The sequence below is a fragment of the Lepidochelys kempii genome, chromosome 1 (assembly GCF_965140265.1).
Source record: "Lepidochelys kempii isolate rLepKem1 chromosome 1, rLepKem1.hap2, whole genome shotgun sequence".
Lineage (NCBI taxonomy): Eukaryota > Metazoa > Chordata > Testudines > Cheloniidae > Lepidochelys > Lepidochelys kempii.
This window is the reverse complement of record NC_133256.1, coordinates 313,572,353-313,598,046: the sequence shown is the minus strand read 5'-3', so window position 1 is coordinate 313,598,046 and position 25,694 is coordinate 313,572,353. Positions and strand designations below refer to the sequence as shown.

Here is a 25,694-nt window from a genome sequence, read left to right as displayed (position 1 = left end):
TGAAAGCCCTTTTGAGATACATTTCAACAGGATCAACTCCAAAGGCTGTTCTGGAATATATGTGCACAAATAAGATGACCGTCCTCTTTCCAAATGTTTTTGTTGCTCTGTGCATACTTCTAATACTTCCTGTAACAGTTGCCAGTGGAGAACGCAGCTTCTCTAAGCTGAAGTTAATAAAAACACATCTACGCTCCACAATGACACAGGAGAGGCTGGTTGACCTTGCAATCATCTCAATAGGCATGAGCTGGCCCAGACTGTGGACCTTCTGGAAGCAGTTCAAATCTTTGCAACCAAGAAGGCACAGAAAGCACCACTTCGATTATTAAAACAGATAAAAATGCCAGTGTTTACTATACAGACAAGAAAAGTTACATTTGCTGTTCAGGCGTTTGAAAGTTAAGTGTTACTTAAAAGTTTTGAACAAGGCATTTTAAGTTGTTAGTTCTCCTTTATTGGGGTAGGTAGCAGAGCAGTACCATTGTTGGATCATATTAAAGAAGTTCTGTATTAAAATCACAAATAAGTTTGATTCCCCAGAGTTTAAATTCCAGGGTATTACTAATTAAGAGGTCTCTTGGTTTTTGGTACTGTTTCTCTCCCTCTATGTGTGAAACTTGCAAGCTGCTGATTGCGTTAGTACATTCTAGGACAGAGTCTGTTCTCAGAGCAATTCACAGAGAGAGAGACTCAAAGCAATACTCTGTAACAACAGAAACAGCACCCAGAGACTCCCCACCCTTTTGTTGTATTAACAACTGTGATTAAAATAGAGATAGAGGATGAATGTGGATAGATGCTTGGTGTGGATAATAACTGAATGATCAGGGAGGTGCCAGCCTAAGAATCCCGTGTCCATCGGCTGAAGAAGGCGTCAAGTGGAAATAACCAGAGGACTCCCCCTCCCCCCCCCGGGAGGGCAGACTGGAATCCACCCAACAGCCTCAAGAATGGGAGCACCAAAGAACAAGATAACATCTAGCAGCACGGAGCCGTCAGGAATGTGCTATCTGCTGACTGATTCAGCAACAGCATGATGAAGCAATTCCCACAGACTGGCATAGGAAGAAATTCCTATAAAAATAGACTCTAGAAAGTGAGAACTTTGGGGGGTCTGATTCTGCAAACCAACTTCCAGGAGCATCAGATGAGCATCTGACAAGGCCCTGCTCCCTCCTCATGTCCAGGCCACCTGGGCAGTGGCTTGGCATGAGCAACTCTAAGGCTGGTAACTATGATAACAACCTTGCAGAACCTGTGTGTGTGTGTGTGAATGAATGTGTGAATAAATATGAAATTGAATGGAATGTTATAGCTATAACTAACTGCTTACTATGATTCTTTCTGTATTCACAATAAATGTGGTATTTTGCCTTTTCCCCTTTAATAAGATCCTGCTGGTTTTTAATTTATTGGTATAACACCATGAGAGCAGTAGAACAGGAAGAAGGCAGAATTGAGATCTTTCAAAGTTTTGGCCCAAGCAAGGGGTCATGGGGGCATCATTTGAGCTCCCTGCCTCAGGTGCCAAAAATGTTGTGGGCCGGCCCTGACTAAAGATTCAGATGTCCCTTTGTCATTCCAGAGGACATGCATCCATGCTGAAGATGGGTTCTGCTTGATAATAATCCGAAGTAGTGCAGACCGACACATGTTCACTTTCATCATCTGAGTCAGATGCCACCAGCAAAAGGTTGATTTTCTTTTTTGATGGTTCAGGTTCTGTAGTTTCCGCATGAGAATGTTGCTCTTTTAAGACTTCTGATAGCATGCACCACACCTAGTCCCTCTCAAATTTCGGAAGGCACTTCAGATTCTTAAACCTTGGGTCAAGTGCTGTAGCTATCTTTAGAAATCGCACATTGGTACCTTCTTTGCGTTTTGTCAAATCTGCAGTGAAAGTGTTCTTAAACCGATCAGCATGTGCTCGGTCATCATCCGAGACTGCTCTAATAAGAATGGCAGAATGCGGGTAAAACACAAAGCAGGAGACATACTATTCTTCCCCAAGGAGTTCAGTCAAAATTTAATTAACGCATTTTTTTCTAACGAGCATCATCAACATGGAAACATGTCCCCTGGAATGGTAGCCAAAGCTTGAAGAGGTATGCGAATGTTTAGCATATCTGGCACGTAAACACCTTGCACTGCCGCTACAAAAGTGCCATGTGAACGCCTGTTCTCACTTTCAGGTGACATTATAAATAAGAAGCCGGCAGCATTATCTCCCGTGTCAATGTAAACAAACTTGTTTGTCTTAGCAATTGGCAGAATAACAGGATTTGTAGGCTCTAAAGTTTTGTATTGTTTTGTTTTTGAGTGCCGTTATGTAACAAAAAAAAAATCTACATTTGTAAATTGCACTTTCACAATAAAGAGATTGCATTATGGTACTTGTATGAGGTGGCATGAAAAATACTATTTCTTTTGTTTATCATTTTTACAGTGCAAATATTTGAAATGAAAATATAAAGTGAGCACTGTACACTTTGTATTCTGTGTTGTAATTTAAATCGATATATTTGAGAATGTAGAAAAACTTCCAAAAATAGTTAATAAATTTCGATTGGTATTTTATCGTTTAAGAGTGCGATTAAAACTGCGATTAATCGAGATTAGGTTTTTTTAATTGCGATTAATTTTTTTTTAAGTCAATTGCATGAGTTAACTGCAATTAATCAACAGCGCTAATTTATGGCAACACGTAACAGGATATAATAAAAATCTGTGAAATGTCATTTGACCAGTTTTATAGACAAGTGTCATGCACTGTGCTTTAAATAGTTTAGAACTGTTATCATCAACCTGTATACAAAGAAACAAGTAGTAGATCAGAACATTAATTGAAAACAAAAAGCTTCCCTAGAAAGCCCTGTGCATTTTTTCTGAATTTCTATGTACAATCTCCCAAAAGGGCTTATTCTAATCTTTGAATATATTTGTTCGAAACTGTTTACATCTAATGTAAAAAATTACTCTTTGAGCCAAACTTTCAAAAGGTACCAGAGTCCCAGGTCAAGGTGCAGAGCAGTTGTGTAACAGCCCCCTCAGGACTGAACTTGAAATAGGGTAACTGCAAATTCAAAAACAAGGAGTCCAGTGGCACCCTAAAGACTAACAGATTTACTTGGGCATAAGCTTTCATGGGTAAAAACCACTTCTTCAGCATCTGTTGTGGCTGCAGACTAACACGGCTACCCCCTGACACTTGCACATTCAAAGACAATTTAACTAGCACAATTGCATTTCTTGCAGATACATTTGTGGTTGCAGTTTCGCAAACACACTTGTGTGTGAACCTTGAGACTCCATTTTGCGCACACCTAACAAAATCATTAAAATAACAGCCGAACGGATCCTCAGCTGTTGTAAATCATCCCAGGCACACTGACTCAGATGAGACTAGGCTGACTTATACCAGCAGAAGGTCTGGCCTTAGTCATTGTTATTTTTCTGATACATCACTTTAAAGATCGTTTCCTACCTTCAACATAGTACTGCTGACTCAACTGGACTTCACAGTAATTTGGTATTGTTTTCATGGTCACATAGATGTGTTGTGCTACATTGACTTCAAAGCAATTAAACTGCACATGCACCTGTTTAAAACATGTATTTAAAATCAAGTTTTTCCATAACTTCCAGAACACAAGGTACATGACATCACAGGTCTAAGCAATGAGTCACTTTTGCTCAAACGGGCTTCTGTTTACAACACCACTATACATTCTTAGAGATCATATGATTGTTTGTTTGTTTGTTTTTACATTCTTCTCAGACATTTTCAGAAGGGATTTCCAAGAGTTTCTGAATTTCTGATCCAAACTCAGCTAGATTTTGACATTGGATACATAGATCTGGTACAAGTCATTGCTGGCAGAACAAATTCCAATGTGAAATCTGACCTTTTCCCAAAGGATTCCCAAAGATGAGGTCTCTAAAAGGTCATCAGTTGTTTCTCAGATTTCAGAGTCTCTTACATGTGTATTAGAGGTAATAATTTACAATAATTACATTAATTTCATCCAGGAATTATTCATTTTCAGTCTGTGGCATGGAATTGAGGGAAGTAAGGATCAACTGAGGTCACCAGTTCTGTTTACTGGATGTAAGCCAAGACAAGCTGCTGGGAAGTGCACATGAAATTTACCTCAATTTCAATGTTACAAGCAGTTCATGGCCAACTGAATGCTGCACTAGGGTACGTTTGATCACAGGATAATATTACAGCGATAGAGGCAAAACACTAGCCTGATCAAAGAGACCTCATTTCACCCATCATGAGGCAATATGGTCCTTTCATAACATATACACAAGCACAAAAAACAACATGCTTGAGATATTAATAAAACGCTATGATCTATCAGTCATTAAAATAAAAAAAAACATCTTGTTTTCCCACATACTAGGTCAGATTTTTCAAAGACACTGACCACCTAAGGTAAGTAATGAATACACACATACTTAGCTGTCTAAATGACGTGGTCCATAAGCAAGTGCAGGTTCAAAACAGCACACACAGGCACAAAATGAAAGGTCATGTTGAGGCTGGTTTGAAAACTAGGCTCTATAAAGCACACTAGCTCTTGCAAAAGGACAAATGAAGCAAGTATTAAAGGTGGTAAAGAAGGAAGTCTGTAATGGGGCGAGACTCACCCCTGTGGCACCTCCTCTCCGTCATCCTGGGAATTAGCTCTTTTGACCTGGAGCACCCTCTGCAGGCTGGTGCCTCGCTGCCGCTGGCCCCCTTGTGTCCCTCCTGGACCCGGTGCCCCTTGTCCTTGGGCCCTGCCACCGGTAGTACACCCGCTCTCTGGGTCTCCCCACCCACCCACTATCCCCACCTCACCTCAGTGGCTACTGCCAGTCACCATCTAGCCCCCTTTCACTGGAGCCAACTGCAGTCTGTATAAGCCAATCATCCCAGGCAAGGGGGAGTTTGGACCGACTGCCTCTGCCTACCCTGGGCTGCGCCCTTGCACCTTTCTGGCCTTTGACAAAGCCGCAGCCTGGGGCTTTTCCGGGCGGGAGCTCCCCAGTCCTATTCCTTAGCCCTGCTCTCCTCAGGTACTCTGTTCAGCTTCCCAGCAGCCAGGCCCTTCTCCCTCTAGAGAGAGACTGTCTGTTCCTGGCCCACTGCCCTCTTCTAAGGACCAGCTGGGCCCTGATTGGGGCATGGCCACAGCTGAGGCTGCTTCTCCATTCAGCCTTCCCCAGCCACAGTCCTCCCTTAGGGCTGCTTTTAAGCCCTCCGGGCAGAAGCGGAGTGACCACCCCACTACAGAGTCTATATGTCATAAAGAAGTGATGCAATTTGAGTTATATTCTCCTATCAGCAGGTTTTCAGGTAACATAATAGAAGTATAATCATCATGTACACACTTTGGCAAAGTCAGTGGTGGGATGAAGAAAAGAGAGGCATTAAATGTATTCTTGTTTTTTTTCCTCCAAAGGCTCACAATATTTTTATGCTAAGCAAATCAAAAAGAGGGAACCTACCTTCCTTCCACCAAGCTTGTTGCTTGTTTTTCTAGAAAATCTCACATTCACACACTGAGACTGCTGCGTGTCCACTGACAGAGAACAGATTTCGAGACCACGAATATTTTCTGAAATTAATTTTAAATATGTTTTAAAAGGATGATCCTCCAACATCTTAACAAAACATAAACTAAACTACAAAACTTGCAGTGCATTCATAGGTTTCCTTCTATGTGCAAGATACAGAGATTTTTCTGAATGTCAAAATAAGGTCATACATATATATGTTCTTATTTTCATAGGGTATAACTATTGCTAGAGATTAAAGCATTGATCCTGCAAACCCTTATGCACATGCTTAACTTTAAGCAGATGAGTAGTCCCATTAACTTTGTTAATCACAAGATTTTGCAGGAGTGGTACCTAAATAAATGCATTAATAAAAGAGGAGGGATATTAGATTAACAATACCTCAAAAATAGCTATGATACTGAACTCCTTTTTTATACATGCTTCACTAAGAAAAATAAAGAAAATACATCTCAGCAACTAGGACCTGTGGAAAAACTTATATTTATGAATCTGCCAGACTTGACAATATACAGCCTGGAATATTAAGAGAATTAGCATATTAATATGTCATTGACAATTATTTTGTCATAAAACAGGGCAGTATTGTCTTGAAGGACTGGAGAAAGTAAATTTACTTCAAAAAAGTAAAGAAGAGTGATCCTGGCAATTACTATCCCATCAGTTAACTCCCATCCCTAGCACAAAAAGACCTGGAAAACAGAATTCAAATCCAAGGTCTTGACTCTGGAAAGTCACAGAGGTGCTTAAAGTTACGCACTTGACTTTAATCAGGCTACTCACAGTTTGCAAAGTTAAGCATGTGAATAAGCCTTTGTTAGGTCAGGTTTCATATTTGGATCTGAATGCACACCACTCGAAAGGTCAGAGGGCTTGGACCCAATGTTCTGGTTGGAATGCATCTTTATCCATGGGGAAATAAAGGAGCAAGTCATGAGAGAAAAAAAAATAATGAAACAGCTAGAAGATCAGAGAATTGTCCACATAAAGAAGCAAGGTCTTACAAAGAATAGCTCATGCCAAAAAGCTTGATTACTCTTATTTTATTTTTAGACAGAATTACAACTTTAGGCCCCAATACTATAGCTGCTTTTGTGTGGGTGGACTGTTGGGCCATCATGAAGTCAATAGAGTGTCAGACAGGCACAAAGATATACCTACAGAAAGGCAGCCATAGGCTCAAGACTTTAGTGGAAGAATCATAGAATATCAGGGTTGGAAGGGACCTCAGGAGGTCATCTAGTCCAACCCCCTCTCAAAGCAGGACTAATCCCCAATTTTTGCCCCAAATCCCTAAATGGCCCCTTCAAGGATTGAACTCACAACCCTGGGTTTAGCAGGCCAATGATTATTGTAATATACTTGGGGTGCAATCCTTGTTCCACTGAAGTCAATGGCAAAATTCCCGTTGACTTCCATAGGGCCAGGATTTCACTTCTGGATTTTAGTAAAGCAGTAGATACGCTGTTCCATAAAATCTTACTGATATAGTTAATTCAACTCATCTTGGATATGAACACTGCAATACGGAACAAAATCTGGCTGAAGGACCATAAACAAACAGCAAAACAAACCCCAAAATGGTTTAGTAACAAATCTGCTGGCCTACCATCAAGAGTCAGTGTCCCTTTGATGCTTAAGTGAAGAGAGCATTGGCTTCCCTGTACACACTTCATCACAGTTGAGAGCTTCATGCTTTTCAATACAGTAGAAGATAAAGAGGCAGGAGCATCACGGCAGAAACTGTTAAAAATACCAGCTGTGAATGTCAAAAATACATATAGATATATATAAATCCAGCTGGCCATATGGCATTTTAAAGAAGATCACAAACATGGCCAAAAAAATCCAAAGGTGAAATCCTGGGCCTACTGAAGTCAATGGGAAATTTTGCGGTGACTTCAATGGAGCCTGGATTTCACCCCAATGCTTCTATGAGAAGAATCATGAGTAAAACAGAAGATCAAAGGCCTGAATAGCAAATCATTTGAATTGGTTGTACATTTGGGTGGTGTCGCAGCTTCGGAAGGAAATATCCACCAGTCACAGTTCAGGGACAAATTGCCCAGCTCAAGAGAAGAAAAGGAGGTTCCTACCCACAGTTGCAGTCGCCGAACATGACTGCACTGTCAGTGCTTTTAGGCTTTCTCACAACAATTAAGTGCATTGTTTTGTGATCAGAGGCACTCTTGGGTTTAGTATTTAATTCCATGGGGGCTAGGGGACCGTCTGGGCGGCTAATAAATGTCATTTTTACACAGGGGGGCACCGTTGCTTCCCTATTCATGGGTAAACATTTCATACCTATAGGATTTTCTTTGCCCTTCGGCCCACGAAGCTCACAATCAGTGATAAGTGTGGGGCATATTTATCATGGCTGAGGTTTTGTTCGTGATGTAGATAGTGGTTCATTTCTACATCCAAGACATATTGACTATTTCTTCCTTTATTTTCCTTCTCAGAGTTGTGCATCTCCTACACGTCACTGCTTGGGTCTCCATGCCAATCCTATGTGAGACTATTGTGGAAAGCAAAGAGGGGTTGAGTGGTGGTCGTGTGGCCCCAAAATCCCATGCAACTTGCTGGGCTTCAGCAGCTCTTTGCCACCTCTTCAACTCCCCTAGCCCCCACCACATAGAGCATGATTATTCAGGATTTGTGCAGGCAGAGTTGGTTTCACCCCTCATGTATTTGTTATGCTTTTCTGTCTAAAAGATGTTGTCTTGCAATCATGGGTGAAGAATATCGGATTAATCGGGCTTTGGTATAGATCTGTAATTACATGGGTAGTGTTCTGAAGTGAGGAATTTTAACACATACCCACCTAGAGGTTGTTTGAATGAGTTGCTGGGCTGCATTTGCTGAAATCTCCATTGCAATACATTGGCTTTGCCACATACACTACAGCACCACTTCATTTTAGCTGTGTTAGTGCATAACAATGCAATGATTACTAATATTAATCATTTCTGCAGAACTACAGGAGTGCATGGCACTGGCCAAACAAATAAAAGACAAGGTGCCTGCCCCAAACAGTTTACAATCTAAGGGCTAAAATGTGTCCTTTGGGTATGTGGCCAAGAATAGCTTCCACACATGGATGTCTATTTGCTCACATGGAAGGTGAATGAGCCATATCCACAACACTAACCCTACAGAGGGAGGTGAGGAGTGAAGGGAGAAAGACATGGGCACATCATCTTCCCACCAATGATGCAGAGAATCACTGATATATTAATACTCAGAGGCATTATTATCTCCTGAGCACAGTCCCCACTAATCTGTGGGGTTCTCACTTTAAGAGGGAGTTTCAGCAGCTGCTGTTGGCAGGTGAACCCCATCATAATAGATCCACAAGAGGCCAAACTGACACCTGATGCAAATGTGTGCATCTCTGTTGATTTCAGTGGAGTAGTACCCACTTACATTGAGTCTGAATTTGACCCCAAACAGAAGAGAGCTATATATCAAATGCAACCACAATACATAAACATTATGGCCCTGATTCTCTACTCCTTTACTCTGATTTTATGCACATGGAACTCCACTGAACTCAATGGAGATACACTAACGTAAAACCAGTGGAAAAGAGTGGAAAATCAGGCCCTTTTACCCTAGTTCATACAATTTCAGAGCTACCTAGTATTTAACAATATGAATCCTAGATGGCATTCAGCTTTAGTTGCAGCTCTTCAATTAGAAAAAATTGCTGCAAAATCCCGAGATCTTTTCTTGAACAGTATTGTCTGACATGTGATGGTTCATATTCTGTCACGGCAGCCCAGAGTAACCAGGCTGCACTGTTTTCATATGAGCAAATTATTAAACAATGAGTCAAATAATTAATTTATAGGCACGTGGAGGATAATAGGGTTATAAGTAAGGCTACAGTATTCTCATGGAGGTCGCGGAAGTCATGGAATCCATGACTTCCAAAGACCCCTGTGACTTCAGCCCTGGTGGCTGGGAGCTACAGGGTCCCGCTGCCTCCCGCAGCAGCAGGGAGCTGTGAGGTACCCCCGCTGCCTGAGGCAACAGGCCCCCAAGCTCTCAGACACCATGGGCTGTGGGGGTGCCCTGCAGCTCCGAGCAGCTGCAGGCAGGGGGGGTACCCTGCAGCTCCTAGCTGCTGCCAGAGAAAAGGGGATCCCTGCAGGTCCCCACCAGTAGCGATGGCAGGGGGACCCCCACAGGTTCCAGGCCACCGCCACGGGGCAGGAGGACACTGGAAGCTCCCCACCACTGCCGCAGGGCAGGGGGCCCCTGCCACTTCCCACAGCACCCCACTGCTATGGTGGGGCAGGGGGATGCCCGCAGCTCCCCAGACACCGCCATGGGGCAGGGGGATCCTGGCAGCTCCCCGCAGCTGTGGCAGGACAGGGTGACCTCCACAGCTCTCCACTGCCATAGCAGGGCTGAGGGACCCCACAGCTCCCACCATGGTGACAGGAGGGGGACACTGGCAGCTCCTCGCTGCTGCCGTGGGGTAGGGAGACCCTCACAGCTCCCTGCTGCCATGGCAAGGCAAGGGGAGTCCCGCAGGTCTCCGCTGCTGCAGTGGGGCAGGGGGAAACCCACAGCTCCCTGCTGCCATGGTAGGGCATGGGGAACCCCCCACGACCTGTCCGTGGCTTTTACTAAAAATATCCAAGACGAAATCTTAGCCTTAGTTGTAAGAAATAGTCACCATGGATTTGTCAAGAACAAATCATGCCAAACCAACTTCATTTCCTTCTTTGATACGATTACTGACCTAGTGTATAGGGGGAAAGCAGTAGATGTGATATTCCTTGATTTTAGTAAGGCTTTTGACATGGTTCTGCAAGACATTCTCATAAGCAAACTAGGGAAATGTGCTCTAGATTAATTTATTAAAAGGTGGATGCACAACTGATTGAAAGACTATACTCAAAGAGTAGTTTTCAATGGTTTGCTGTCAAATTGGGAGGGCATATCTAGTGGGGTTCCGCAGGGGTCAGTCCTGAGTCCGGTACTAGTCAATATTTTCATTAATGACTTAGATAATGGAGTAGAGTGTTTGCTTACAAAATCTGCAGATGACACCAAGCTGGGAGGGATTGCAAGCATTCAAAATTATCTTGATAAATTGTAGAATTAGTTTGAATTCAACAAGAAGAAATTCAATAAAGAAAAGTGCAAATTACTTCACTGAGGAAGGAAAAATCAAATGCACAACTACAAAATGGGGAATAACTGTCTAGGTGGTAGTACTGCTGAAAAGGATTTGGGGGTTATAGTGGACCGCAAACAATGAGTCCTCAATGTGATGCAGCTGCAAAAAAGGCTAATATGATTCCAGGGCATATTAACAGGAGTATTCTATGTAAGACACAGAAGGCAATTGTCCCACTCTAAGTGGCACTGGTGAGGCCCCAGCTGGAGTATTGTGTCCAGTTCTGGGCACCACAGTTTAGGAAAGATGTGGACAAATTGGAAAGAGCCCAGAGGAGAGCAACAAAAATTATAAAAGGTTTAGAAAACCTCAGCTATGAGGAAATGTTGAAAAAAACTGGACATATTTAGTCTTGAAAAAAGAAGACTGAGGGAAAACCTGAAAGTCTCCCAATATGTTAAAGGCTTTTATAAAGAGGATGGTGATCAATTGTTCTCCATATCCACTGAAAGTAGGACAAGAAGTAAAGGGAGATTTAGGTTAGATATTAGGAAAAACTTTATAACTATAAGGGTAGTTAAGCTCTGGAACAGGCTTCCAAGGAAGGTCGTGGAGTCCCCGTCTTTGGAAGTGTTTAAAAAACAAGTTGGACAAACACTTATCAAGGATGGACTAGGTTTACTTGGTCCTGCTACAGAGCAGCGGACTGGACTTGATGACATCTCAAAGACCCTTCCATCCCTACATTTCTATGATTCTATGAATATAAATGGCAACCAGAAGCAATGACATCTGCATTAAGTCTCCAGGAAATGCTACATGCTTGTTGTACAATATTGCTTTTTCTCATATTTGATTATAGTTAATTTTAGGGAAAATCATAGAATCATAGAATATCAGGGTTGGAAGGGACCCCTGAAGGTCATCTAGTCCAACCCCCTGCTCGAAGCAGGACCAATTCCCAGTTAAATCATCCCAGCCAGGGCTTTGTCAAGCCTGACCTTAAAAACCTCTAAGGAAGGAGATTCTACCACCTCCCTAGGTAACGCATTCCAGTGTTTCACCACCCTCTTAGTGAAAAAGTTTTTCCTAATATCCAATCTAAACCTCCCCCACTGCAACTTGAGAACATTACTCCTCGTTCGGTCATCTGCTACCATTGAGAACAGTCTAGAGCCATCCTCTTTGGAACCCCCTTTCAGGTAGTTGAAAGCAGCTATCAAATCCCCCCTCATTCTTCTCTTCTGCAGGCTAAACAATCCCAGCTCCCTCAGCCTCTCCTCATAAGTCATGTGTTCTAGACCCCTAATCATTTTTGTTGCCCTTCGCTGGACTCTCTCCAATTTATCCACATCCTTCTTGTAGTGTGGGGCCCAAAACTGGACACAGTACTCCAGATGAGGCCTCACCAATGTCGAATAGAGGGGAACAATCACGTCCCTCGATCTGCTCGCTATGCCCCTACTTATACATCCCAAAATGCCATTGGCCTTCTTGGCAACAAGGGCACACTGCTGACTCATATCCAGCTTCTCGTCCACTGTCACCCCTAGGTCCTTTTCCGCAGAACTGCTGCCTAGCCATTCGGTCCCTAGTCTGTAGCGGTGCATTGGATTCTTCCATCCTAAGTGCAGGACCCTGCACTTATCCTTATTGAACCTCATCAGATTTCTTTTGGCCCAATCCTCCAATTTGTCTAGGTCCTTCTGTATCCTATCCCTCCCCTCCAGCGTATCTACCACTCCTCCCAGTTTAGTATCATCCACAAATTTGCTGAGAGTGCAATCCACACCATCCTCCAGATCATTTATGAAGATATTGAACAAAACCGGCCCCAGCACCGACCCTTGGGGCACTCCACTTGATACCGGCTGCCAACTAGACATGGAGCCATTGATCACTACCCGTTGAGCCCGACAATCTAGCCAGCTTTCTACCCACCTTATAGTGCATTCATCCAGCCCATACTTCCTTAACTTGCTGACAAGAATACTGTGGGAGACCATGTCAAAAGCTTTGCTAAAGTCAAGATACAATACATCCACTGCTTTCCCTTCAATCACAGAACCAGTAATCTTATCATAAAAGGCAATTAGATTAGTCAGGCATGACCTTCCCTTGGTGAATCCATGCTGGCTGTTCCTGATCACTTTCCTCTCATGCAAGTGCTTCAGGATTGATTCTTTGAGGACCTGCTCCATGATTTTTCCAGGGACTGAGGTGAGGCTGACTGGCCTGTAGTTCCCTGGATCCTCCTTCTTCCCTTTTTTAAAGATTGGCACTACATTAGCCTTTTTCCAGTCATCCGGGACTTCCCCCGTTCGCCACGAGTTTTCAAAGATAATGGCCAATGGCTCTGCAATCACAGCCGCCAATTCCTTCAGCACTCTCGGATGCAACTCGTCCGGCCCCATGGACTTGTGCACGTCCAGCTTTTCTAAATAGTCCTTAACCACCTCTATCTCCACAGAGGGCTGGCCATCTCTTCCCCATTTTGTGATGCCCAGCACTGCAGTCTGGGAGCTGACCTTGTTAGTGAAGACAGAGGCAAAAAAAGCATTGAGTACATTAGCTTTTTCCACATCCTCTGTCACTAGGTTGCCTCCCTCATTCAGTAAGGGGCCCACACTTTCCTTGGCTTTCTTCTTGTTGCCAACACAAGATCTATGCATAGTCTATTAAATGGAACAAACACAGAAGAATCTTTATCTTGAAAATTCATATATCTTACAAATATTCCGTTTGGGTGGATTCAACAATATCTCCTTCTGAGTTTCAGTTGGCATTGTTATCACCTTAATTTAATTTGGCCTTTTGCTATATCATCTTGGGGTTTGATATTATTGGATCCCAGAATTTAGATCCCGGGGTTAAAGGCCTATTCCGCAGCTGCATGGGAGAATTTCAGGCAATGCATAGCTGATATGCATTCTTCCCTTTGGCTCAGCATTTGACAATTGCCCAAGAGTGGTTCTAGGGATCAATATTGCGGAAGATGTTCCTTCAGATCAGATCTAAAACTAAGATCTTGACCATTAGTAGTAACTAAAGAGTCATATTTTATGGCTATAAGGGTGATAACTGTAGTGTAGAGGCCAAAATCCAACTTTATTTTACTCTCAGATCCCACTCCATCACAGCTGTCCCTAATAATGGCTATTACATTCAACCCAAGAAGTGGTAGGAAAAGCAAAGTACTGCGTAAAAGTGAAGTGATCCCTTCACATTAGTTTTTTTCAGTTCTATAAAACTGTTTGTAAACAAATAAATAATAATTTTAAATACCTCATAGCATGGATTTTGCATGACTACATATATTTTGTTTCAGAACAAATGGTCAGTAGAGGGAAGAGATGACAGAAGAAAAGAAGAATTCCCTCCTGTAAATGTTCTCAGACACTCCTGAAATCAGAACTATGAGACTGACAGTATCTGCCCTATTTATTTCTGACTAATTCTTCAACATCATAAGTGCTATCTTTATCACCTTTGTTATTTTTCCCCCTCATTAGACAGTTACCTTTAGAAAGTACACACACTTCTTTACATTCCTGATTAGTAATGGAACCTACACTAAAGGACAGCTGTAAGATACACTTTTCTCCACAGTGCAGGTGCAACCTACATTTGGCCTGAACATGAAATATAACTATAATTATAGTTATAATCCCTCTATCCTAGTGTTTTGTTAATAGAAATATTGCTAATTATGGACACCCGTAATTTGGTGGTCTGTCAGACATCTGCAAGGGCTTGCTTTTCAGCATGAACACAATTTCCATGTGGTTTTGCCACCAGTCCAGCCACAGCTGATTCTTTGTTATATGATGCAGCAAGCAAAAAAGAAATGTATGATATCTGGTAGCTTGGAACAACTCAACCCTTTCCAAGTTGGACTGAAGAAACTATGGTTGTGAGGTGAATAAGGAATGGACATATATTATTTCAATCATTTGAAGCCTGGGGCAAGAAGCTCAAATTAGACAATAACCTTAATCAGAGGACATACAAGGTAAATGATTCACAGATAGAATCTGACATCCTAGCATAGTTCTAATTATTTTTAACCTGAAATTTCACCCTTATAAGTGTTTTAAAGTATTGAGTATACTTGCAGTATATCTCCAAATATATCTAAAGGTATACTAAAACTGCTTCACAGGAATATGAACCCATAAAGCCATTTTGCATAGCACTTGTAAATTTACCCCAACATCTTCTGGATCAATTTATTATGATGATTCAACACACTTCCAAATCAACTTGTTATACTCCCACATGAAGACAACTGAAGTTCAACTTGTGGTTAATGAATAGCAAAACATACTTGCTACATACATCAGTTCTGAAGTTAACTAGATTTTCAAGTTGACAATGTCCGTTTAAAATAGATATCACCATGTAGTAAATTCTGAAAAGTTTGCACTCATGTTTTCATGAATTCATAGATTCCAAGGTTAGAAGGGACCATTGTGATCATCTAATCTGGCCTCCTGTATAACACATGCCTTAGAACTTCCCCAAAATAATACTTAGAACATAGCTTTTAGAAAAACTTCCAATCTTGATGTCAAAATTGTCAGTGATGGAGAATGCTCCACGACCTTTGGCAAACTGTTCCAATGGTAATTAACCTCACTGTTAAAAAATTATGCCTTGTTTCCAGTCTGAATGAGTCCAGCTGTTGGATCGTGTTATACTTTTGTCTTCTATGTTGAAGAGCCCATTATCAAATATTTGTTTCCCATATAAGTACTTATAGACTATGATCAAGTCACCCCTTAACTGTTTCTTTGTTAAGGTAAACAGGTTGAGCTCATAAGAACTTAAGAATGGCCATACTGGGTCAGACCAAAGGTCCATCTAGCCCTGTATCCTGTCTGCTGACAATGGCCAATGCCAGGTGCACCAGAGCGAGTGAACCTAACAGGTAATGATCAAGTGATCGCTCTCCTGCCATCCATCTCCACCATCTGACAAACAGAGGCTTGGGACACCATTCCTTACCCATCCCAGCTAATAGCCATTAATGGACTTAACCTCCATGAATTTATCTAGTTCTCTTTTAAACCCTGTTATAGTCCTAGCCTTCACAACCTCCTCAGGCAAGGAGTTCCACAGGTTGACTGTGCACTGAGTGAAGAACTTCCTTTTATTTGTTTTAAACCTGCTACCCATTAATTTCATTTGGTGGCCCCTAGTTCTTATATTATGGTAACAAGTAAATAACTTTTCCTTATTCACTTTCTCCACACCACTCATGATTTTATATACCTCTATCATATCCCGCCTTAGTCTCCTCTTTTCCAAGCTGAAAAGTCCTAGCCTCTTTAATCTCTCCTCATATGGAACCCGTTCCAAACCCCTAATCATTTTAGTTACCCTTCTCCAAACCTTTTCCAATGCCAGTATATCTTTTTTGAGATGAGGAGACCACATCTGTATGCAGTATTCAAGATGTAGGCGTACCATGGATTTATATAGGGGCAATAAGATATTCTCCGTCTTATTCTCTATCCCTTTTTAATGATTCCTAACATCCCGTTTGCTTTTTTGAATGCCGCTGCACACTGCGTGGATGTCTTCAGAGAACTATCCACGATGACTCCAAGATCTCTTTCCTGATTAGTTGTAGCTAAATTAGCCCCCATCATATTGTATGTATAGTTGGGGTTATTTTTTCCAATGTGCATTACTTTACATTTATCTATATTAAATTTCATTTGCCAGTTTGTTGCCCAATCACTTAGTTTTGTGAGATCTTTTTGAAGTTCTTCACAGTCTGCTTTGGTCTTAACTATCTTGAGCAGTTTAGTATCGTCTGCAAACTTTGCCACCTCATTGTTTACCCCTTTCTCCAGATCATTTATGAGTAAGTTGAATAGGATTGGTCCCAGGACTGACCCTTGGGGAACACCATTAGTTACCCCTCTCCATTCTGAAAATTTACCATTTATTCCTACCCTTTGTTCCCTGTCTTTTAACCAGTTCTCAATCCATGAAAGGATCTTCCCTCTTATCCCATGACAACTTAATTTATGTAAGAGCCTTTGAGGGACCTTGTCAAAGGCTTTCTGGAAATCTAAATACATTATATCCACTGGATCCTCCTTGTCCACATGTTTGTTGACCCCTTCAAGACCGCTTCAAGCTCCTTAAATGTATCACTATAGGGCACGTTTCCTAATCTTTTAATCATTTATGTGGCTCTCCTTTGAACCGTCTCCAATTTATCAGCACCCTTTCTGAGTTGTGGACACCAGAATTGGACACAGTATTTCAGCAGCAGCTGCATAGTGCCAAATACAGACATAAAATAACCTCTCTCTCCTCCTTGAGAGTTTCCTGTGTATGGGTCAAGCATAGCATTAGCCTTTTGGCCACAGTGGTGCACTGGGAGCTTATATTCAGCTGATCAGCCACCATTACTCCCAAATCTTTGTCTCACTGCTTCCAAGGACAGAGTCTCTCATCCAGTAGGTATGGCCTACATTCTTTGTTCCTAGATGCATACATTCAAATTTTGCCAAAAAATGCATATTGGTTGCTTGTGCCCAGCATACAAAGAGATCCAGATTGCTCACTCTACATGACTTGTCCTCTTCATTATTTATCTCACCTCCAATGTTCGTGTCATCTGCAAACTTTATCAGTGATTGTTTTATGTTTTCTTCCAAATCAACAAAAAAAATGGTAAATGGCATAGGACCAAGATATCACACCATTTTAAACTTTCCAGAATATGGGATTACAAAGCGATGCACAGATGCCAAACCCTTTTTCTGACAAAAATCTGATTTTATAGACATTGTTATTGAATGGACATCATCAACTTGAAATCTAATCAGTTTTTAAAAAATGAATTAAAAGTAATTTCATCTATTACACTTGTTCCTAAATCCTCTTGAGCCCCAATTTTTATGGGGATTTTACTATCACATTTTCTTCTTTATAAACAGTATTTTCTCTCTCCAGTTGCTGACAAAAGACGCACATAAAAAAGGGGAAATGAAGACCTCAATCCTGAGAACATTTACAAATCTGATTAATTTTACTCACGTGAGAAGTCCCACTGAAGACAATAGGATGTCTCATGCAGTTACAATTAAGTGCATGGTTGATTTTTTGCAAAATTGGTGCTCAAGATTGCAACCTCTGTGAGACAGGGCCCATCTTTTGTCTATGTATGAGTACAGTGTGTTGTACCTTAGGGCTCTAGTACCTGACTGGGGCCATTTTAAGTGTTTTTACAATATAAATAATATATAATAATAATAAATGACTGACTAGACGGGGGAACAGTAGAAATGACAGTACACAAAATGCTGTCAGATGCACAAATGAAATACAATGAGGACAAAGAGAAAAGTTATTTTCTAATCTCTTTCGCTTCTAGCCACCCTTGTGTGTCTTGTAATAATGATAGTGGGTACAAATTTTCAGACAAAAGTGTGATATAGGCCCGATCCTGCTACTGGCTCTGCTTGGCTGGACCCTCACATCCAAACGGAATTCCTTGCAGAACTGGGCCTTCAGTTCAGTGACAGTATCTACCTCTGTGTTTATACAGTATCTAGCACAATCCGGACCCAATTCTAATTCTGGGAACAAACAAACTAAATAAATGTTACAAGTGACCTTCCCTTTAAGGCCAAAACATCATGCTAAAGGGCTTCCTCAGCCTGCCCCAAGAAAGGATAATATGGCTTGCTTTAGCCAAGGCAGAGTACAGGGTCAAAGCCCCCGCTTCTTCTATCAGGTCCTGCATTTCCTTCTGTGAGAGCTACAGAATTCAGTCTTCAGGGAATCGATACCTAATCCCATAGGTGCTAGAACTAGCGTTGCTGGGGGTGCTACTGCACTCCCTGGCTTGAAGTGGCTTCCATCATATGGTTTAGAGTTTGGTTCAATGGTTCTCAGCACCCCCACTATGCAAATTGTTCCAACACCCCTGCCTTATCCTAAGTGAGACTCACTGGTACCTGCCACAAGAACCTGACAGTCCATTCATGCTGGTCAGCAACATGCTGCAAGAATGTTTGGCTGTTTGAGAAGGCAGATGTTTTAACCCCATCCCTTTCAAAGCTTTGCAGATTCTCTTCACTCTATCCTAGAAATCATAGAATATCAGGGTTGGAAGGGACCTCAGGAGGTCATCTAGCCCAACCCCCTGCTCAAAGCAGGACCAGTCCCCAATATTTGTCCCAGATCCCTAAATGGTCCCCTCAGGGATTGAACTCACAACCCTGGGTTTAGCAATGCTCAAACCACTGAGCTATCCCTCCCCCCCAATCTATCTATCACATAGTAGTAGTAGTTGTTGTTGCTATAGATTATTATTAATTATTATTATTATTATTTTACAGCTAATAATAATAATAATAATGATTGTAGGTCATTAAAACCACATTTGGGTGGGGTGGCTGAAGAAATCTTAGCAATGATTATACTAGGTAAGGAAAATTACAAAGCAATAAAGCAATAATTCAAGAACATAAGAACGGCCATACTGGGTTAGACCAAATGACCATCTAGACCAGTATCCTGTTGTCCAACAGTGGCCAATAAGAACTATTATCCTAACATTTATTGTAACCCATCAGTTTTTAAAATGTTTTACTTTAGGGAAAAATTCTGTGAAACTGGTTTTAAATACCATGTCAAATGATCACGCTGCCCTGATGTGGCCTTGGAGGGGATTTATTACTTGTAGAGATCTTTTTTTTTGTCCATAATTTAAGAATAACACAAAATGGAATAGCTTATACTTACTGGAAGGTTTGCTTTTACAATGAAAGCCCTGCAAATAAAAATAAGGATAATTAAAAATACTGTTTTGAGGAAAAAAGATGCTTCAAAGTTAGTGTACAAGTAAATATAAACATAGTTTAACAAATAGTCCCCATATTCGCTCATTCGATAAATCATTTTTAAAACTGAAGCATGACTTACCTTTAACAACGCAACGATAGAAACATGCACAATGCTAAGACATAAGGGCCTGAGTCAACCCCCGCAGAGTCAATGAGGCCAATTTGATCAATTTACAATCTGTGTATTAAAGTTCTTTACAAGAACTACATTATAACAATTCCACCAAACCATATCCCTTCACATAACACAAGAACTCCAGGTCACCCAATAAATTAATAGGCAGCAGATTTAATAACAAAGTACTTCTTTATGCAACACATAGTTAACCTGCGGATGCTGGAAGGCCAAAAGTATAACTGGGTTCAAAAAAGAATTAGATACGTTCATGGAGGGTAGGTCCATTGTAATGTGCCTCATACCAGCACAGAAGGAGTTAACTCACCTTGTTGGGCTCTGCTAACCCCACCCCTTCCCCCTCACAGAAAGTGGCGGGGGGAGGAAGTATAAGAACAGAGCTCTGCAGCTCAGTTGGAGCCAGATATCTTTCCTAGAAAGCCAAACTGCCCATGGAGCCCACAACCAGCTTGGCGGGTGACGACTTCCTGAGCCAGCCTGGAGGCAAGGCCAGCCACTGCCCCAGGAACCCAAAGAGGAAGCAGAGAGTGAGCCACACATCAGGGTCACTGGGTACCAGGCCACAGTGGCCACAGAGCAACCTAACCTGATACCAATAGGAAGCAGCCCAGGGGAATGAGACAGTTGATCCTGTTGTGTTGCCGGGAGGCAAGGCAGCAATCTAACGTTTCCAAACCAACCTAGTGACAGAATCACCCATCCCTTCAAGGTACCTGGGCTAGGACATGGTGGAGCAGGGTAGGCCCAGGTCCCCCTATACTGGGCCCCACACTCATGGCTGGACGAGCGCTAACCCCCACATCCAAGAGGCCTGAGCTATTGCTCATTTGGTTGCCTCACCACAAGCCATGATGCTCACAGATCTGGTGTGGTTGCTGAGTTCCCAGCACTGCCAAAGGAGGCGCCCTGACCCTGAGACGCAGGAATCTTACATCCACCAATGGCTATTAGCCAAGATGGTCAGGGACACAACGCATGCTCCGGGTGTCCCTAAATCTCCAACTGCCAAAAGCTAGAACTGTACGACAAGGGATGGATCACTTGAAATTGCCCTGTTCTGTTCATTCCCTCTGAAGCACCTGGCACTGGCCATTGTCAGAAGACAGGATACTGGGCTAGATGGACCCTTGATCTGACCACTATGGTCATTCTTATGTTCTCATACAACTATGATTTAATAAATTGGCAATGATATTTACTGTGTCAAAGAGTATATTAGACTGTCTGCATTTCCAATACAAGCTGATTGTGCAGGGATCTTGTCCTATTTGTGCTACCCTCCATACACTTTTGGAGCTATATATATATAATAATTGATAATATTAACATTAGTCAAATAATTTTTAAGAGGATTTATGTATATGACAAGTCAAATCAATCACCTCCAAATCAATAAGACTTGCTTTTTTATTTAAGAGTATTCAGGCCCCAATCCCACAAATGGGATTAATCAAGTGGGTAAGTGTTTGCAAGGATTTGGGTATAAAACAGTAGGGAGAGGGGGCCTGATTTTCCACTGCCTTCCTCCAGGTATAGTCATCTACCTCAGGGAAAAGCCAGTACAAAGAAGGTGTTAAATGCTACCACTGGTCTGAACAGAGAATTCAGATCTGATAGAATTTTACACCCACTTCACAGAAAAAAGAAAAATCTTAAACTAAATACATGCAAAAGTGGGAGGAAGTGATACCAGAATTGCAGGATGAGATTTCCGAACTCTGCTTGTAAATTTATTTAATTTTTTAAAAAAAATACATGGCAAAGATAGTGAACAAATCTATGGTGCCTGTCCTGCAAATCTATATGCATGCTTAACTTTATGCAGATATCTGAGTAGTAGCCATGTTAGTCTGTATTCGCAAAAAAAAAAAAAAAAAGTAGTACTTGTGGCACCTTAGAGACTAACAAATTTATTTGAGCATAAGCTTTCATGAGCTACAGCTCACTTCATCGGATGCATGCAGTGGAAAATACAGTGGGGAGATTTATTTACACAGAGAACATGAAACAATGGGTGTTACCATACACATTGTAACAAGAGTGATCAGGTAAGGTGAGCTATTACCAGTAGGAGAGAAAAAAAACCTTTTGTCATGAATATCAAGGTGGGCCATTTCCAGCAGTTGACAAGAACCTGTGTGGAACAGTAAGGGGGGCGGGAAATAAACATGGGGAAATAGTTTTACTTTGTGTAATGACACATCCACTCCCAGTCTTTATTCAAGTTGAGTGGGAGTGGATATGTCATTACTCAAAGACTGGGAGTGGATGTGTCATTATACAAAGTAAAACTATTTCCCCATGTTTATTTCTGCCCCCCCCCTACTGTTCCTCCCACGTTCTTGTCAACTGCTGGAAATGGCCCACCTTGATTATCACTACAAAAGGTTTTTTTTCTCTCCTGCAGGTAATAGCTCACCTTACCTGATCATTCTCGTTACAGTCTGTATGGTAACACCCATTGTTTCATGTTCTCTGTGTCTATAAAATCTCGCCACTGTATTGTCCACTGCATGCATCTGATGAAGTGAGCTGTAGCTCATGAAAGCTTATGCGCAAATAAATTTGTTAGTCTCTAATGTGCCACAAGTACTCCTGTTCTTTTTATGCACATAGTAGTCCATTGACGACACTCATGTATCTAATGTTAAGCTCATGAATAAAAGTGTTTGCAGGACCGAGACTAAGAAAATAGCAAGTTTAATGCTCTAAATCAAAACCATTTTTAGTTATCTGAGCACCGAGGAGCATCTGAGAAACCTCTTTACAAGCGAAAACTGATACCCCAAAACAGCTTAAAAGATTTGTATGAAATTTAAAAGAAATCTTTTGAGGAAGTTATAAGCACCTAAAAATAGAAGATTTGAATGGCAAATAATGCATTGAGCAGGGCAGAACCTCTGAGCGAATGGGGGAATAGAAGGGGGAGGGAGGTGAGCTGAGCCCTGAGGGGAGGGAGGGAGGCTGGCTCCAGGCTGGGGAAGGGCATCCCAGTAATTCCTACTGCCGCTTCTATGGCAGTTACTTGGTGGGTAGAGCCCAGTGTCCCCACCTGACCAAGTGCTGGCGCCCTATCCCGTCCCTTCCTACACCCCATACGGGCAGCTGGCACACGAGCTCCTGCCCCTCCTTGGGCCAGGTGTCTCCGCTGGGACCCACAGTGACTGTAGGGTGGGACTGGGCTAGGCTGGGGAGTCCCACCTCCTCTCTGATGGTAGGATTGCCAACATTGTATTTCAAACATAAGGGACTGTTTTCTTAGCACCCCTGCCTCCTGCCTCCTCCCAATATTATCATTATTATTAATAATTAATTAATAATAAGCAGTACTCACCTACATTTGCCAGTTGTATTTCTTGCTGCTTTTTGCAGCACTCAGCAACTCCTGATCTTGTTGTACAAAGATGAAGAAATCTTTTCAGGATACTGGAAGTTTATGCAAATTTGGAGTTCGCTTTTAATTAAATCTACAATGCATCTGTTTCGTACGTCAAACTATTTATTCCCCATTAATGAAAAAATCCTCTCTACAAATGCGTTTGATTCTGGCACACTAAGTACAAACAACACAATTGGGAACAAGTTTCTCAAGTTTTCTTTTCCACACTTCTGAAACACGTACACCCATTTTTCACTGATCGATTTGGAAATGTCATTTCTTGATGTTTCGATCACATCTTGACTAGTGCAGAATTCCTCATAGAGCTGGTCCATGTTTACAATTTCCCTCATTTTGATTGCGCCTGTTACATTCTCAAGATCTGAGAAACTAAATTTCTCAGAGAGACTAATGAGTTTCAGCTTCATCACTGCATTGTCAGTAGAGAAATCAAACTATTTACCACTGTACAAAAACACAGAGTCATAAAATTTAATGAAGTCTTCTTTAACTTTACGTTTTGTTGTGGAAGTGGCTTTTCCATCAGTTGTTTGGCTTGGAATAAAAAAAAAAAAACGCAATCCTCTTTCTGACTTAGTACCTTCATCTTAAATTGGCAACATTTCAAGTTGCAGTGGGGGAGGTTTAGGTTGGATATTAGGAAAAACTTTTTCACTAGGAGGGTGGTGAAACACTGGAATGCGTTGCCTAGGAAGGTGGTGGAATCTCCTTCCTTAGAAGTTTTTAAGGTCAGGCTTGACAAAGCCCTGGCTGGGATGATTTAATTGGGAATTGGTCCTGCTTTTGAGCAGGGGGTTGGACTAGATGACCTCCTGAGGTCCCTTCCAACCCTGATATTCTATGATTCTATGATTCTATGATCTCTGTGTACATGTCAGTAATGCATAACTTTGATTCCTCCAACTTTCTTACAAATACATCAAAGATACAAGCCACGTTGTGGGAAAAACACATGTAGGTTTCCATAATACAGGCATACTCGCCATCTTCTGCGAAAATATTCTTTAATGCTACTGGACAAGCCTCCCCTAGTGACTTGAAGTAGGCTGTAATTGCTGGTCAGTTTCTCAAAAATCGATCGACTGCTGAGTTAAGGGATAGTCATCTTGTATTCACATGTTGCAGTACTTCTTTCTATTCAATGTCAACAAACTCAAAAAAACTTCAGAGTTCTTTTCTGTGTATTGCAGACATAAAAAACGGTTGTAAATTTTCAACACAATTGTTTCTATGTCAACCGACAGCTGATCACTCGCATGTTTGCAAGTATTGTGGACTATGTGTGCAGGTTTCAGAGTAGCAGCCAGGTTAGTCTGTATCCGCAAAAAGAAAAGGAGGACTTGTGGCACCTTAGAGACTAACAAATTTATTTGAGCATGTGTGCAGGGCATTTCACCTTCAAAATGCAGTCATTTTCATAACATCATAACTGATACACTGAACTGTGTTTCCCATAGTTCACATTTGCATTATCAGCAGAGTATGCAGTAAGACAATTAACATGAAGATGGTGTTTCTCTAGGCAGTTTGTTACAGCATGATGAATGCTTTTTGCAGAGTCATCACTGTCTTCATAAAAATCAAGCAGCTTGCACTGAATGCCAGCTGATATGGTGAAATATTGTAGGCACATTGGAAGCATCTTCCTATTCCCCTTATTTGAAGCATCGGTCACTACAGAGAAATACATATGCTGTTCTAGTGGCGATGGTAATAAATCCCATAAACAATCCCCCACAGACTTTGGGGCCAAAATATTGGTCACTAATAGCTCTGCTCTGGTACTTCCACAACACAACTGGTTTGCAATATTTGAATCACAAAACTTGATTTGAATCACTGGCAAGCTTATTATCACAGTCCTTGCTGTTGTAACATAGGCTGTGTTTTTCTGTGTGGTAAACTGTTGCAATTTCCCATGCTGCAATTCTGTGACTTTCAGTGTTTGAAGAGACAAAGAATTTGCTAATATTTGTCATACCTTTGGCCTGAGTGTTTTTCTTACATTCATTGGCTACTGCGTGCTGCTTCAGGTCAGTTTCACCTCCATGCCTGAGAGGGAATTCACACCAGCACAAAGTACAAAAGGCCCAGTTGTATTTTTTCTTCTCACCGACTTTTATATCTACACAGTCTCCTCATTTTTGTCTCTTTAAGTCTAAGAGACCTGCCTGGTGTTCCCACTACTTCACTCATATGATTAGCCACTAATTATATGATTTACAAATATTAGTTCCGCTATAGCCGGAGGTTCCCAAACTATGGGTTGTAGCCCCCAAAGGGGGCACGATAAGGTTATCAGGGAGGCACAAAGACCTGGGGCCATGCTCAAAGGCAGGAGGGGGCTCTGTCCAGCAGGGGAAGCGGACAGGTCTCTGCAGAGGTGGTCTCTGCTGCCAGAACCAGGCTTCCTGCCCACCTCATTCCCCCCACTGCTGCAGCAGCCAGCCACCAACCAGCAGTTATGATCCTCTGCTGGGGATGTTGGCAGAGACTCTGCAAGTGAGGAGGTTACAGCCCAGAAGTACTGACCCCCTGCCAGACAGAGCCCCTTTCTGACCCTGGCCCTTCAGCACA

The 25,694-nt window shown here is 41.9% G+C and overlaps 1 protein-coding gene across 4 annotated transcripts in view; it reads right to left on the bottom strand.

Moving 5' to 3' along the window:
• IL17REL (interleukin 17 receptor E like) overlaps positions 1-25,694 on the bottom strand; it is a 349,944-nt gene that overhangs the window by 302,962 nt on the left and 21,288 nt on the right. For all 4 annotated transcript variants that reach the window (XR_012156809.1, XM_073328308.1, XM_073328309.1 and 1 more), the window contains exons 2-5: positions 19,481-19,508; positions 7,184-7,333; positions 5,503-5,612; positions 3,488-3,602 (exon numbers count right to left, since the gene is read on the bottom strand). Coding sequence is in view for 3 of the 4 variants with exons in the window: in XM_073328308.1 (XP_073184409.1) it covers positions 3,488-3,602; positions 5,503-5,612; positions 7,184-7,333; positions 19,481-19,508 (403 nt within the window). In the remaining variant the exon portion in view is untranslated. The remainder of the gene's footprint in view (positions 1-3,487; positions 3,603-5,502; positions 5,613-7,183; positions 7,334-19,480; positions 19,509-25,694) is intronic.